The 15,694-nt window shown below is 52.9% G+C and overlaps 1 protein-coding gene across 1 annotated transcript; it reads left to right on the forward strand.

Moving 5' to 3' along the window:
* Positions 1-12,106: 12,106 nt before the first annotated feature.
* Positions 12,107-15,694, forward strand: GDF7 (growth differentiation factor 7). The gene is made up of 2 exons (XM_062571182.1): positions 12,107-12,440; positions 14,758-15,694. Exons 1-2 carry the CDS (start codon positions 12,107-12,109, stop codon positions 15,678-15,680), a joined length of 1,257 nt encoding a protein of 418 aa, XP_062427166.1. The 3' UTR covers positions 15,681-15,694.

Here is a 15,694-nt window from a genome sequence, read left to right on the forward strand (position 1 = left end):
AAGCAGGGAAGAGAAGACTCCCAAAGCCAGTTGAAATCTTGAGTGATTGGTGGCCGGGCCTGTTCGTTCAGCACAATGTTAATGGTCTACAGCCCAACAGCTTTCTCCATGGCCAATGTGGGGGCATGTGGAGATGGAGGCTCCCTGTCAGGACAGGGATTTGACCTCAGGATCACATCCCACGGGTTGTGTTTATCTCTCTCCATAGTGTAGGGATCGGTTCTCGCAGCAGGCGAGATGCTGGCATCCGGTACGGGCTGCATATGATTCTTGGCAGCTCTTGGATTTACTTTTTATCTGTCCCAAGCTAGCAGGCAAGCCATAGTGAATTCACAAGCCCAGGAGGAATTGTCCACCAATTTTTGAACCCCTGGTAAAGGGCTCTGCTCATAATCATGGTGGCATGTGGAGAAATCAGAGCCCTACTTAGGGTATAGTAAATAAAATGGAAAAAAACACAAGGACATAGCAACATGTTCAAAAACAAAATAAACTGGCTATAAAAACGCAGTTTAAAAGCTGAACATGAAACTTTTTTAGACCTAGATCATATTGGGAGAAATACAATATTATTTAATTACTGGAAAAAGCTGCAGTAGGGTAATAGGATTCCAGTGAGAAGACTAGTCACTTTATCGTTTATACCCCTATTTGTTTTCAGATGACAACTACAGAACCCAGATGTGAGCCACTAGGAGATTTCATATTAGAACTGGGGTTCTCTTATGAGTTTCAAAGGTAGCTGAATTGGGACGTTTAAAGTTCACTCTTGTTATATGATGTGGTAAGGCCGTTGATAGCCTGTCAAGGCTGCCTTTTAATCTAAACACCTCCTAAACTCAGGGTAGATTTATTCTGGGAGAAGGGAGGAGAGTTATATTGCTGCTCTTCATTATGCTGCATACTTTCCCCCCCTTTAAACAATTAGCCTGTAATATCAGGAGCCACATATCAAGATTAATCTAGTAGAAACTATAGGTAATCCCTGTTGAAAGATAGACCTGCCTCTTTCCCTGCTGTAGTCCTGGAATTAAAATTCTACATCTTTTTTAAGTTTGGGGATCCTATGTAAATCATGGATAAATGTCGCAGTAGCCAGTGAAGAATAAAAAATGAGATTCTATGTTTTTCCCCAGTTTAATAAAACCAACCCTTACAATACTGCAAATTATTTATATTACTCACAAACACACCTACAACAGATGGAATTTATTTCCAAAGACAAAGGATAGTCTGGAGCAATTGGATCTTTATATGGGTACAGTGAAAGGAGAATTTCCCCAGGTCAAGGAAAAGTGAAGGGACAGTCAACAACCACAGAAGTTTCCAAGTAGACTCCCAAATATGTCACCAAATTTTTCAGGTACACAGCACACACCTGACCTAGACTGTTCCCCAGGGCTTTACCTTGGTTTTCCTCTCTCTCACTGAATAAGCTCTGGAGGTGTTTATACCCATGATACTTTATTTGGCAGGAGATAAGCAAGAGCCCAAGGTCAATTTAAACTGGGAATGGACCCCACCAGCTTCACAGCAGAATGGACAACCTGGATACAGAGAGCCTCCTAGCACCTTTCCCTTGGTCATTCTCAATGGGCCAGTAAGTTCAATGGACCAATAAGCAGCTGGCAGAGCTTGGGAAAGACTCCTCACACATCCCACAAGAGCAATAGGGAGCTAAGCTGCCAGGCACGTGGAGAGAAATGCCTCACCAGTGAGGACTGATCAACACGAGTATGGTGTTGCTGGAGGAAAGCTCCTGTCCTGGGCTTGCTGGCTTTGGTGCTAGTCCTAGATGTTCATCACCTATGTGAAGTGTGGAGATGAACCTCCTTACAGAGATCCTGCCTGCATGAGAGAGAGTGGGAAACGGTCCAGACTCATGGAGGCCGGGGCTCCACTCCTGAACTTGCCTGTCCCAATGCAGTTCGAGCTGGGGCTAGAGCTAGCCCCAGATTTTGTTCTTGAATTTCTTCTTTAAATTAAGTTACTTTTCAGGGACATTGCTGGAACAGTTCCTTCATTTTGTGAGTGATTCTGGACTTGCTTGAAATACTCCCAAATGGAACAATTTCAACATTTTGAATTAACAAGAAAAATAGGAAAGGAATGAGAGGCAGGAGGCATATTTGTATGTTATTCTTCAGCATCTCTTCCTAACAAAAGGTCTGTGCAATTGCTCTGTCTGCCTGTCATTCCATGCATCTGTCAGTCTCTCTGTCCACTCTGCAGCTAATAATGTTGAAATAACTTGTTTGCCAAGTTTAACCAAGTACAACAGAAGGGGAGAAGGCTGAACGACTTGCAGTTCCTCCAATAATTGTAAAAATCGGCAGCTGGATAGATGAGAGTCAGGCATTTGTGTCCCACTAATGGGAAGACTGAAGTATAAACTCAGCAGATACCTCTTTGGCCGATAGGCCAAGTAGCTTGTTGTGACTCCTCCGTGCAGACACAGCTTCTGCTGCCTGTTGTCCAGCTCATCGGAGGTGGATGCAGAGGTGGAGGCATTGCTGCAGGGGGAGGAAGCAGGGAACATGGGCAGGACTTGAGGCATTTTTGGAGCAGGGTGCAAAGATGGGGCTGGGGTTAGTGTTGTGGGAAGTATATGGGGTGTAAATCACAGATTTTTGATAAACTAGGTTACATTAGCTGTGCTGCTCTTTTGTTGAATTTGAGATTACTAAATTAGTAGATGCTGTGGGGAGGGAGATTACAATCACCCAACTGTTTCTTGGTGACAGAGAGGCAGGATGGAGTTACCTAGCTGTCCATGGAGATCTGTAGATATGACTCTATCTCACAGAGCATGCAGTGCAGCCCCCCTTATCAACCAGTCTCCTACACAGCAGTGATAGGTAAGTGTATGTCTCTCCACATCAACAGTATTTGATCCAGGGGCTGAGTTTTGCCCACTGATTTTTTACAGCAGATATTTTTAGATTCGTCTACTCCCACTTTCCGGCTCTCACTTAGAAGATGGCTGGCAATGACTCTTGGTTTTATCAGGGACAGAGGCTCGCACTTGTGGGCTTCTGTTATCAATGTTCTCAGTGAAGATATTTCTGATTAAAATAGTACAGGTGTTATAAACCAATAATGGTTTCCTGTCTAGTTTCAGAGGGTGTGATTAATCTGCCATAACATTAGATATTCAGCCCTCAGCATCTTCCTCTGTGCTGATCACGTAGACTTGCTTTATAGCCAATGGAAAAAAAGAGGGTTTCTGGGACACAATTATTCTGATCTGTTTCAGATGCTCACTTTAAGATGAAATGAGTTGTTCCCTAAAAGTGCTTGTTTTCCTCCAGTATCTATAGGTGGAATCTAGCATCTAGCTCAGGTATTCAGATCTCGGTTCAGCTGTTTGCCTATGGTCTAGTGCCATTGGGGATACCTTGGTGTATCCCACCTGCTGCTGCCCCAGAGAGCTATGGGTCTCCAGTTGGTCCTGTGCCATGCCTGCCATCTCCAGGCTGGTTTCTTGGATCCCTAGTACATCTCAATTTACAATGTCTGTGTGTAGTCAACTAAGTAAAGCCAAAAGGACTGCAATTCCTGTCTGGAGACGTAGGTGTCACCATGTTGGTGCCCATGTGTACATTAGATATATAAGCACCTATTACAGTAGTTGAAAATTAAGTCAGCACAGTCACTGGAGCTAAGAGTGTTAAAACTGATGATGTCTACCAGATCTCACACTTACACTGTAGACATGAATCCACCCTAACTGCTTCCTTATCACACTAACTACAAAACACTAACAACTAAAGGATACAGTATGGGCGTTAGAGGTTCTGTAGAAAGGGATGGTTGTCCTTCAGAAAGAGAAAAATACAGCTGTAGAAATAGATGTAACCATTTATGATAAAATGTCATACTTTGGATATTTATCTCATGAGCCAAGTGTTCAGATTTCCCTAGTGCAAAGACAAGCAACTGCCATCTGATGAGAGAAACAAACTAAAAAGAATGGAAAAGAAGTTTCCTTGAGAGACCGTATTACTCTGGCTGATCCTACAACCAGCTGTATCCATCTCCCTTCGTATGTCTAGAGCCTCTGCTGAAAGCAGGCAGCTGGATAATCGAAGCAGCAATTACAAAACCAGAATGATGAGTGCTACCCAAGCATTACACACTAAGGCGAACTGGGCTGTGATTAGCTGGGAAGTTCAAAGGGAGATCCAGGAATCATGGAAAACTGATCACTTGGAAGGTGCTTTCCCTTCCCCAAGTACCAGGAACCACTGGATGTTCCCATACAACAGTGGAAATTAACCTACAGTGAGGACCCAGGATCTCTCAGGTGACACCAGATACCCTTGTTTAAGCCACTGAGTTGTCTCAGGTATCTGAAACTGTAAGTGACTGCTCAAGGTAAGTAGGAGCAGGCATGCTGGAAAAGCAAAGCGAGCATTTTGCCTGTGTCAAATGTGAGAGGTAGAAATGAGTGTTACCTCAATACTGATGTTGACGTCAGCAGCCCACACCAATTGACAATCTCTGCAAAGAGCTGTAGATCTGCAGTTGTGTATATATGCTGCTATATATTTTGGGGCTAGGTCAGTCACTGCTAAAAGGCATTTGACCTTGCATCTAGTAATGGATATCTGTCCGGAGACCTGCCTTTAACTCACAAATGGGTGCACTGAATGTGCAGAGTTATGAGGATTCAATACATTGCATGTATCTCTGCATAATATTCATTACATCTATCTAGAGAGAAAAATAGGGTCCAGAAAACTTATTCTGACTTACATGGTAAAACTGACTGTGCAAAGAAGCTTTAAGAGGGATATAAGTTGCTCTTTTTATTAACTCGAGTGCTCTTTGAGGCAGATAGAGGAATGCAAAAGAATATGGACACCCATTTGGTATAGCTCTGGAGAAAGCTATGTAATGGTTTATCCTGAAGTCCTTACACATTCAAAACTTCCTCTAACAGTATGCCACAAAAAGATATGTGACCACATAACATATGAGCATCTTCCAGCCTGCTAGTGCCTTCCACATTTCGTCAGTGCACCAAAGGAAGACACCTTTTACCGGAGGCTGGCTGCCATAAAGCCCTTCACCAGGAGGTGGTGCTCCTGCCCTGGGAGTTAGCTGGAGTTAGCCCTGCCTGCGAGCCCAGGCACTGCGTGATGCTCCAGAGGTTCCTGCTGGTTCTGGGTCCCACAGAGCAACACAGCAAGTTTGCTGAGGTGGAGAAGGATGGCCCTGTGGAAGAGAGGTTTTCTCCTCACCTAATCTTCTCATGCTACTCAGCAGCTGAAGGAGAAAGAGGCCCAGGGCATGACATGCCTACAAAATAAAAAGATAGAAAATAGGAGATGGAAAAAGAAAGCAGAAGTCATGAGGTTAAAGGACAAAACTGGACAGGAGGACAGAAGATGCCATAGCAGCAAAAAGTAGTTCACTGAGCTGCTCTGGCAAGAAGGTCAGTGAGTCATCATCTTTGATAGAAGCAGTCCAGTTCATGGAAAGCTCCAGGTAAGCAGGACATTGGACCACATCCTTTCCCCGTCCAGACCCCCACCTTCCTCCACATCTCCTTTTCCTCATCGGAGCCCAGCACAGCTGCAGATAGGGAGGAATGGAGAGGGTGGCCAGTGGCAGAGAGGTTGGCAGGTCTGCTCTGGCTCTTTGTGCTCCTTAACTTACCCTCACATCTCCTTAACATCTCTGGAGTAACTATTGAGGAAACCAAAGTCAATACCTTTGACTAGGTATCTTGTTTCATTATCTGTACTTAGATAGGGTGGATCCACCTACCAGTTCCTTCCCAAGATGTTATTACCAAAAAGGAGGGAAATCAGTTCTCAGGGATAAAGCTTTCTTTGCCAGACCCCTGTCATTGTGCATAATTACTGGGCTGACCTTGAGGACTTTAGGGTTTAGCCAATGTAACTCCGCTCAGCTGGTCTTTAGCTGAAAATAGAGCATGGGATTAAGAGAATTGGAGTGAATGAAAGAGAAAAAGAAGCTGTCTGACAAGGAATAAACAATGCCAAAGGATGGGAAAATATACTTAAAGCAAAAACTCACCTTCCTCCCATGTTCATAGCTATGCATACCTATATCTGGAATGTTAGAAGTGAGACAGAACTGGGCTTATTGGTCAGACTTTGAATTGGGACAGAGGGCAAAAAGCTTGATTTTGATAGGGAGAAATTCACTGACTCCAGCAACAAAGAACTGAGACTCACAGGATAGCTGTGAACACTGCTAGCTTGGGAAGGCTAAGGAAAGGGAACAGCAGAGATCTGGTGTGAATGGTTGGGAACTGGGAAAGATAGGGGGGAAGTACTGTGTATAATGTCTCTTTCTTACCCTTCCTTTGGTACCCAGTTGAACTGTTCCAGCCAGGTCTGCTCTTTGGGACTGGCTGATACCCCCTCAACAAGCTTGAGGAGCCTCCACAAAGGGCAAGGGGCTGCAGAAAAAAAAATCAGAGAGAAATGCAAGGGAGCCAGCAAACAGAAGGGGGACTGGGTGGAAGTCAAATATGAAATAGGTTAAAATAAGGAACCACTGAGTAGAGGGAGCTCAACAGCATACATACTCCTGACAGCATCCTGGGAGCTGGGTCATGCTGCCCAGTGGTGCCCTGCCTGGACACATAACAGGAGCAGGCAACAGGAATAGGTCTGCTGTTGCCAGGTCTTTGCCATCGAGCTCCCTCTTCCCAGTGCAATGGTTTGGCCAAGTTGGACCAGGCTGTTACTGGGCTAGGGGGGCTGGTCTGAACCGCTATGGCCTGAGACTCCTGTGCTCATACTGGAGTGGTAGGAGAGCACTTCCCCCATGCCAGGAGGCATGTCTCATCTGGGACAGGTGGAGGTCGGAGGCACTTGAGGTGCTTTCTGTGTGGGAAGACCAAATTTGCTGTAACAGCTCTCTGGGCTGTGCTATCTGGTTAACACTGTAGGAATCACTTTCTGAGGTGTTGCCCTCTCTCCATTAACTATAAGTAGGAGAAAGATGATTAGATAGAAGAAGCCAAAATGAAATAATTTGAATCCCACCCTGCTCCAACCTGATTCTAGCCTAGTTTACCACCATGACAACACTTCACCCTGATTTGACATCTCTGGTTTGGTGCATTGACAACTTGTCTGCTGGCCCTGCACTTTCCAAAAAGAAGATAGGCTTTTAAAAATTGTCTGAGCGTTCAACTGTGTTTTGACTTGTTATCTGGCTCATGCCAGACCTTGTAGACCAGCTGCTGAATAGGACACCTACCCCTGAAGGGGTTGGAAAGTCTAATCTAAGAAGCTCACATGTTTTCAGGAGGGTTGAACTATCTCAGCAAAGCATTTCCGTAAGTCTCCTGTCCTTTAGCATCATTCAGATAGAAAGTGATGTGAGACAAGCATAGCTTTAGATGTCCAGACTGCAGTGATGTAAGGTCTCCAGGCCTGAGGGAAGGCAGCCCTATAGTTTTTGAATGCCTCTGATGTTATACACTTTGCCTTTGTACCTTGATTTGTCTTATCTTCCCTGACTATCTCCATGCAGACAATCAGAAAGAATTCAGCTTGGCTTCAGTTTAAGTAAGTGTTGGAAGGAGCTGCTGGAAGATTTGGAAAGAAAATTATGCTGTTGCTTGGTTACTAGCTGAACTGGCCTTGCCATCACTTGTAGCCATCTAGCTAGAAGACTTTTTTTGAGTGAAGCCACAAGAGGCTTCCTGTGTGGTCACTATATGAAAACAGATTCTTCCAAATAACTACTAGCATCAAACTTTCACTGCTGTAAACTTTCTGGAGACTTGCAAATTTTCTTGAGCCCCACTGATAGAAACAGCCAAAAACACCTCACTTTCTGAAGCACGGAGGAGGTTTTTTCTTTGTAGTTGGGTTTTTTTTGTTGTTGTTGTTATTCCACCAAAATGTTACCCACAGTTGTACAAGGAGATGCAACCATGGTAGGAGAGCTCACCCTGCCTGAGACTCAGCTCATGGAGCCCTAGAAGTGAAAGAGAAAACTGCTCCACTCTCCATGACCTGCCACGAGCGATGGAGGACAGGGCAATTAAGCAGGGCAGTTCAGGGGAATTCAGGGGAGCAGGAGAGGTAGCAGAGGAGAGGGGTGTTGCAATGGAAGGGACATCAGCCATGCGGAGATAATTCCTTCCTGATGAAAGAATCAACATCCCAAAATGTTCCCACTAAAAATAGAGGCTTAGTGAGCTGACTGCCCCCTCCTTCCCAAAGCCTGGCCAGAGCACCTCTTGATGAAGGGAGTGATCATGGTTAAACACAGAGTCATCTGTCAAGGTTGTTACATGGACTAAATCATGGAGTCAGAATCCATCCCTAGCATGTGACCATTGTCTTCATGTTATTAGGGACAGGTTCTTGGGGAAAAAATAAAGGCAAATACAGTGACCCTGTATCTTCACCTTAGGTTCTGGTAGACTTTCAGTTCATTAAATACATTGGGAAAGGGGCAATGGGAGAGTCTCAACAGTGTGTTTTTCAGTCTCGCAAATGTAAGAGAAAGGAGAGAGGGGGGCCAGAACCAGCGTCACCACATTGGCAGGGGGCCACAACGACAGGAGCACATCCCTGCACCAGTGGCAATGGGGAGTGCCCCCAAGTGGAACAAGTCTCTTTGCTGGTGAAGTCAAACGGACATAAAATCTCCCTTGCTTAAATGGGTGTTTTTTCTGTATAAACTCGCTAATTGAGTTGTAAAATAAAACTGTAGCCTTTCCTCTCCAATTTCTGCTGCTGCAGCAGCATGCTAATTTGGTTTTGGAAGGGGGCTGGTAGAAGGTGGCATTTTGCCAATATGAAATTATGTGCAAAAGGTTTGCACTTGGAGAGAAGGGAGCCCGTCCTTGAAGCAGGGAAGGGCTCCGGGGGCAGGAGGTGTTGCTCCGGGCTCCTCAGGTTTATGGCAGCTTGGGAAGGTCCTGCAGCTGGACTAGGCTGGGCTGAAGGAAATCTAAGAAAGCCCAAAAGGGTTTAGACGAAGCTGCAACGCAGAACAGATGGGAAACGCTGCACTCATGTACCTCAATAGCCTGTGAGGGAGAGGATGGGCGGAGGATTTCATGGCTCCCTTTGGCGCAGAGGGGCAGGATTTGTTTCTTGGGTTTGCGTGCCCGTGTGTGTGTGTGCCAGCGCAGAGGTGTGCTGGCGTGGGCATGTGTGCCCGGTGAGACACGGGTGTGCAAGTTGCTTGAGGGATGTGTGTGTGCACACGTGCATGCATGTGTGCCTCCGTTTGCGTCTTCACAGAAACTGTTTGGACGTGGATCTGGCTCTCATTACGTGGCAGCGGACACCTCCAGCGCGAGGGTGGCTGCGCAGGGAAGAGGATGGTGTGGTGCAGACCACCATGGAGGAACGTATTGCTCAGCTCTGTCAGTTTGCAGTACATGGGCCAGGGGGTTTGGCCCTGATGCCTGATGCCCGCTGCTGAAACTGGGACCTTTCAGAGAAAGTTGGGGTTGGGGGGGGAAGGGAAGAGAAAACTAGTGCAGCCAGGCTGCCTGTTGTTTCCATATCACTTTAATTTTTTTAAAAATATGTAAGGAATAAACTCAGTGACTGATTTGTATTCCCCTTAAATGTGGAGGAGCCTGGGGGTCCCTCGTGTGCAACAGTTACACACACACAATCAGTGTGAGCGAGGATGTACTTGCATGGAGACCCAGGTGGCAGCAGCATAGGGCAGGCAGTGACTTCTTTGACTCTGAAGTTTGCAGCTTTGACTGTTCTCCCTGAAAGGGGCTGTGCCAGAGGCATCCAAAGCAGGAAGAACCTCTACAAGAAGCCCAGGGGCTTAGGGATGAGCTTATCTGCCCGTTTTCTAAAGCCCAGCATCCTTCCCATCCCACCAGTCCTTCCCAGCATGGACCCTTCTGCTCCCTGCCATGGGGAGCGATGGGAAGGAAGCGTTGCAGTAGCTCATAGTGGAGCACGAAGGGAGCAGGGAGCCTGGTGCCACCTGCCCTGGTGCTGCAGAGCACCCAGCATGGGTCCCAGCACCCTGCCCTGAGGGGGGATGGGGACACCAGGGGGTGGGAGGTCTTGACAAGTGCTTTTCTAGGTGACCTTTAGCTTCTTAAGAGCATCAGCCTGGATTTAATAAGGGGCTGACAGAAAGAAAACAGTTAATGAAGCTTTCCATTGCCTGCCCTTCCTCTGCCTCCTGCCCGAGCCAGGCGATGGCTCCCGGCAGTCATGAATTACCGGACGGGCAGTGCAAACAGCCTCGTGCAAGACCCCGTGCAAACAACGTGCAAACGCTGGGCAAACGCTGTACAAACCACACAAGGCATGCAAATGCCATGCAAATACCGTGCAAGGCGCTGTGCAAGGTGTGCAAAGGGCCCAGGGCAAGGCGATCCCGCGCGACGCGAGGCACAGAGCGTGATTTCCCCTGGACGTTGTCACGGAGCTGTCTCCATTGCTTTGGGCTATGCGTAAGGAGAGAGCAAATCTGCTGGCTTGGATTAAAAACCTGCTCGCGATACTGTGACAAAGCACCTGTAAAATTACAGCAGAAAGAAACCCGCGCGGCTGCGGTGACAAATGCTCGTGAGAAGCGATTGTTTGGGGGGAGAGGGAAAAAAGCGATGTTTGTTTTGGCGAAACACCTACATTCCTTCAAATAAATCATCGCAGCACTTGTTTTTGTATTTGCGGAGAAATCGCAACAGACATAACCAGGGACTTAAGAGACTTGAAATAACATCCTAGTAAATACCGCACTTTGTTATTTTAATCGAGACCCAAGGAAACATCTGAATTTTACCAAGGAAACCCTCCGTGCAAGGGAAAACATGAGCCCGCAGCCCGGCCGCGGCTTTGTTTTCCTTCGGGTTTAGGCTCCCGAGGAGGAATCGCCGGGGCAGAGCGCGGCGCGGGGCTGCGCGGGGCGGCGCGGAGCCTCCCCCCGGCCCGGCCCGGCCCCGGCCGCCCCGCTGCGCGGCTCGCTCCGCCCGGGCGCTGCGGACCGCGGCTGCCGCTGCCGCTGCCGGCGGAAGGGCGCTGCGCCCTCCGACGACACGGGGCCCCCTCGACGAAACGGCGGTGGGTGAGGAGGAGCCCCTCAAAAATAAAGGCTTGGGGTCCCACGCTGCGGGATGGAGGTGTCCCCTCCAAATTAGCCGGGGGGGCTCCCCCGCTTTCCAATAGGCTCTGTGTGTGTGTGGGGGGGTCCCCTCTCCAAAATATGGGGTGGGGGTTCCTCCTCCGATATGGGGTGGAAAGCTTCCCTCCCCAGACTATGGGGTGGGGGTCTTCCCTGCCAGTCCCCTCTCCAGCTAGATGTGGGGGTGTCCCCTCTCCAAAAAGGGGTAGCACTCCCTCCCCTCCAACACCGGGGTGCCGGTGCCCCCCTCCAAAATAAGGACGGGGGGGGGGGTCTCTCCCCCTTCCAAAATGCGAAGGAGGTGCCCCCTCCCCAGCTAGGAGTGGGGGTCCCCCCCCCGCTTCCGAGGGCGTCGCTTCCCGCTTCCCAGCGTGGGTCTCCCCTCCAACACGGGACGGAGCTCCGCCTGCCTCCCGATAGGGCTGGGGTGACCCCAGGGGGCGGAGGTGCCCCCCGAAACACCCCTCTGGCGACAGAGATGTCCCCTCGAAACGTGCCCCTGGGGACGGAGGTGTCCCCCCAGAATAGGGCTGGGGTAGCCCCCGCCCCCCCCCCCCCGAAAGGGCACGGAGGTATCCCTCGAAGCAGGGCTCGGAAGCCCTCGGGGGGCAGAGGTGTCCCCCCGGGACGGAGCGTCCCCCATAGCAGGGCTGGGGCGGCCCCCCAAAGGGGACGGAGGTGTCCCCCGAATCAAGCCCGGGGTGCCCCCCCCCGGGGAGCGGAGGTCTCTCCCCCTCCCCTGGACCCCCCGGGGGACGGAGCCCCCGGAGGCGGGCGCGGGGGGGGGGGGGGGAGGTTGAGGGGGCGCGGCGGGGTCCCACCCGGGAACAAAGGCCGCGGGTGGGTGTGGGGGGCGCGGCGGCCGGCAGGGGGCGCTGCGCGGCGCTGCGCGGCGGCGGGCGGCGGCGGCGGCGGCGGCGGCGGGCGAAGACGATGTTCAAAAGCGGGCGGGGAGCGGGCGGCGCAGCACAGCGCCGAGCACCGCGCCGCCGCCATGCGCCTCCGCGCCGCCGCCGCCGCCCTCTGCCTCTGCCTGCTCGGCGCCTGCCGCCTCCGCCGCGGGCTGGAGGCCGCCGCCGTGCGCGGCCCGCCGGCGGCCGCTCCCCAGCGACCCTCCGCAGCCGCGCCTTCCTCCTCCTCCGCCTCCTCCTCCTCCTCCTCCGCCGCCTCCCCCTTCTCCTCCCCGCCGCGGAGGGACGGGGCTCTCCGCAACGGCACCCTGGTGCCGCACCACTACATGGTGGCCCTCTACCAGCGCCTGGCCGGCCGCCGCGGCGCCGGCCGCCGCGCCGACACGGTGACGGGCTTCGCGGAGCGGGCGCGCAGCGGTGAGTGCGGACCGCGCCGTGCGCAGCGCCGGGCACCGCCCGCCGCCCGCGGCCGCGGCGGCCAGGGGAGCCGCCGTGCGCTGCCCCGCCGGGCATGCGTCGGGGCGCCGGCGTCGGGGCTGCGCCTGGAGATGGACGGGCTTGTGCGTGGAGGTGGGCACGGAGATGGGCATGGGGCTGTGCACGGGCATGGGCATGGGGCCGTGCACGGGCATGGGCATGAGCATGGGGCTGTGAATGAGTCTGGGCAAGGGGCTGTGCATGGAGATAGACGCGGGGTTGTTGCTTGGCGTGGATGGGGTTGTGCATGGACGTGAGTGAGGGTAGAGACGTGGGCATGAGCGTGGGGCTGGGCATGGACATGGGGCTGGGCAAGGGGCTAGGCAGGGGTTTGGAGAGAGGGGCAGTGATGGGGATGAGAGTGAGGTCGGGGCTGTTCACGAGGATGGGGCTGAGGCTGGGATGGTGCGCGGAGGTCGGGAGGGCGATGGGGCTGTGCATGGAGTTGGAGCCGGGCTTGGGGCAGGGGCTGCCCGTGAGCATGAGGCTGAGCGTGAGCACGGGCTTGGGGCAGGCGCTGGGAAGGGGGCTGCCCGCGGAGCCGGCCTTGGGGACTGGGACAGAGGTCGGGGCAGGGCTGCGAGGTGCAGCCGGCCCGGCGGGACGGGACGGGACGGGACGGGAAGGCTGCGGGCCGCGCTGGAGGCGGCGAGGGATCGCGGCAAGCGCTGCGAGCGCCTTCGCCGCCCGGCGAGCGGCCGCGGGGAAGCGCGGCGCGGCCCGGCGCGGCGCGGCCCGGCGCGGCCCGGCCCGGCGCAGCGGGGCGCGGGCGCGCCTGGCTCCGCCGCGGCAGCAGAGCGGCTCCGCGGCTGCATCTTCCCCCCCCGCCCCCCATATCCGCGGATCTAATTAATAAACATATATACACATATATGTACGTAACGATAAAATGCACACACAACATCGATTTGCGCGTTGCATCCTCCCGACGGAGCTCCCTCGGCTGCGGGGAAGGAGGAGGGAAAAAGGAAAAAAAAAGAAAAACTCTGTAGAATAAAATGAAGAAGCAGAGGGAAAGGAGGCTCCTGCCCCCCGCGGGCTGCCGCGGAGCCCCCGCGGCTCCCGGCCCCTCCGCGGGAGCTCCGGGCTGCAGCTGGTGGGAAACGGCCCGGGACGGCGGGGCGATGCCCCGACGGGAAGCTGGGCACTGCCCGGCTTGGGAGCGCTGGGAAAAACTGCGCCCGGGCTCTGGGCGTTTGAGAGCAAAACGAAACCAGATGAGCTCTTCAAAGGCATCTCCTTATCTGTCCCTCGCAGGAACTTTATGTCTGCTTTAAAAATAAAAATATTAATAAATGTCAGGGAGAAAAATACTGGCCAGCAGGAAGGCGGTGAGGGCTCTGTGACCGAAGGCGATGCCCGCGGAAAGCGCTCGCCCAGGGAAGGGGCTGCGGCTCGAGGGCATCGGGAATGACTGTTGCAGTTTGCACGTCGTCAGGGTGAATGCCATGCCCGGGCGCAAATACTGCAAAACTTGCAATATTCCCAGATCAGATTTCTTGTTAAGGGAAAATAAAGAATAACCCTGCCAGAACTCATTCATCTTCTGGTCCCCCTTTTCTGTGTTTTAATTCACAGCTAGTATATTTAATTAGTACCAGAAACTGCTTGTGTTTCTATTTGGGCTTTGGATCCACCAAAAATAGTGGATCCATTCTTGGAAGAGCTTCTGTGCCAGATACCCCTCGGGCAGCGTGTGCGTCCCTGACGTGTGTGCCCACATCTGCCTGCAAAGGAGTGCAAGATTTTTTTGCAGCAGTTTACTTAGTGGAAGGGGAGGAGGGGGGGAGAGAAAAGTGGAGGGCAGAACGCTCGGTGACAACGTGCTCGGTGGGAATGGGAGAGCAGAGTGCAGTTTCAGCTGTGGCTTTCTGTGCCGGAACAGCAATGCAGCGTAGCGACGTGCCCGGTGGCTGGGGGCACAGAGACACCCGGGAGGAGGCAGAAAAACCACCTTCGGGACACGGGGCTGAACACAAACAAGTCACTTGCTTGGAGCGATTCCCCCTGGACTCTGTCCCCCCCACACCTTATCCTCCTTGTATTTTTTCTGTGTCTCCAGCTGGGGTGACACTACCTGGGCGCAGGGCAAGCATCTGCCTGTCCCTGCAGCAATGCTCAACGTGCCCGGCTCCAAGGCGATGATCTCCCCGACTAACTCCGCGTCTTTGTTTGAGAGCTCAGCTTCAGCCTGATGGGTTTTTATTCTTTGTTTTCCTTTTTTTTTCCCCCGTTGTTTTCGTTTTATCTCTGCCAGATGCCTCCCCCTCTGCGCCCGAGCAGAGGTACCTCTTCGACATCTCCAGCCTGCCGGAGGTAGAGGAGGTGACCGGCGCGGAGCTGCGGGTCCTGCGCGCCCTCCCCGAGAACAGGAGCTTGGCCCTGTCCCCCGAAGGCACCTTCCACCACCTCCTGCTCTCCACCTGCCCCAGCCGGGACGGTGAGGAGCCCCGGCTGCTGGACTCCCGCGCTGTGGACCTTTTGGATGCCGGCTCCTCCAGATGGGAGGTGTTTGATGTGTGGGAAGCCCTGCGGGATCGGAGGGAGAAATCACCCTCGGGCAAGCTGCTGTGCTTCCTGCTGCGGATCGTGTCGGATCAGTCGGGGCGGCTCCTGCCCCCCCGGCAGCTGGGGTTCAGCAAGCCCCGGCCACAGCCCCACGAGAGAGCCCTGCTTGTCGCCTTCTCCCGCACCCAGAGGAAGGAGAACCTCTTCAAGGAGATCCGGGATAAGATCAAGGCCCTGGGCAGCCCCCCGTTCCTGGAGCCCCCCGACCCCGGCCGGGAGACGTATCCCAAGCGGAGGAGGAGACGGACCACCATCGCCGCCCGCTCCGGGGGCAGAGGGCACGGGAAGAAGGCGAAGACCCGCTGCAGCAGGAAGCCCCTGCACGTGAACTTCAAGGAGCTGGGCTGGGACGACTGGATAATCGCCCCCCTGGATTACGAGGCGTATCACTGCGAGGGGGTGTGCGACTTCCCCCTGCGCTCCCACCTGGAGCCCACCAACCACGCCATCATCCAGACGCTGATGAACTCCATGGACCCCGAGTCCACCCCCCCCAGCTGCTGCGTGCCCTCCAAGCTCAGCCCTATCAGCATCCTCTACATAGACTCCGGCAACAACGTGGTTTACAAACAGTATGAGGACATGGTCGTGGAGACTTGTGGCTGCAGGTAGCAATTTCTGTGGCT

The sequence above is a fragment of the Rhea pennata genome, chromosome 3 (genome assembly GCF_028389875.1).
Source record: "Rhea pennata isolate bPtePen1 chromosome 3, bPtePen1.pri, whole genome shotgun sequence".
NCBI lineage: Eukaryota > Metazoa > Chordata > Aves > Rheiformes > Rheidae > Rhea > Rhea pennata.

Excerpts from the sequence above, each read along its gene's own strand:
- GDF7 (XM_062571182.1), top strand. The coding sequence starts at position 12,107 with ATGCGCCTCCGCGCCGCCGCCGCCGCCCTCTGCCTCTGCCTGCTCGGC. Across the intron at positions 12,441-14,757 it reads CGCGGAGCGGGCGCGCAGCG|ATGCCTCCCCCTCTGCGCCC; the intron begins GTGAGTGCGGAC and ends TATCTCTGCCAG.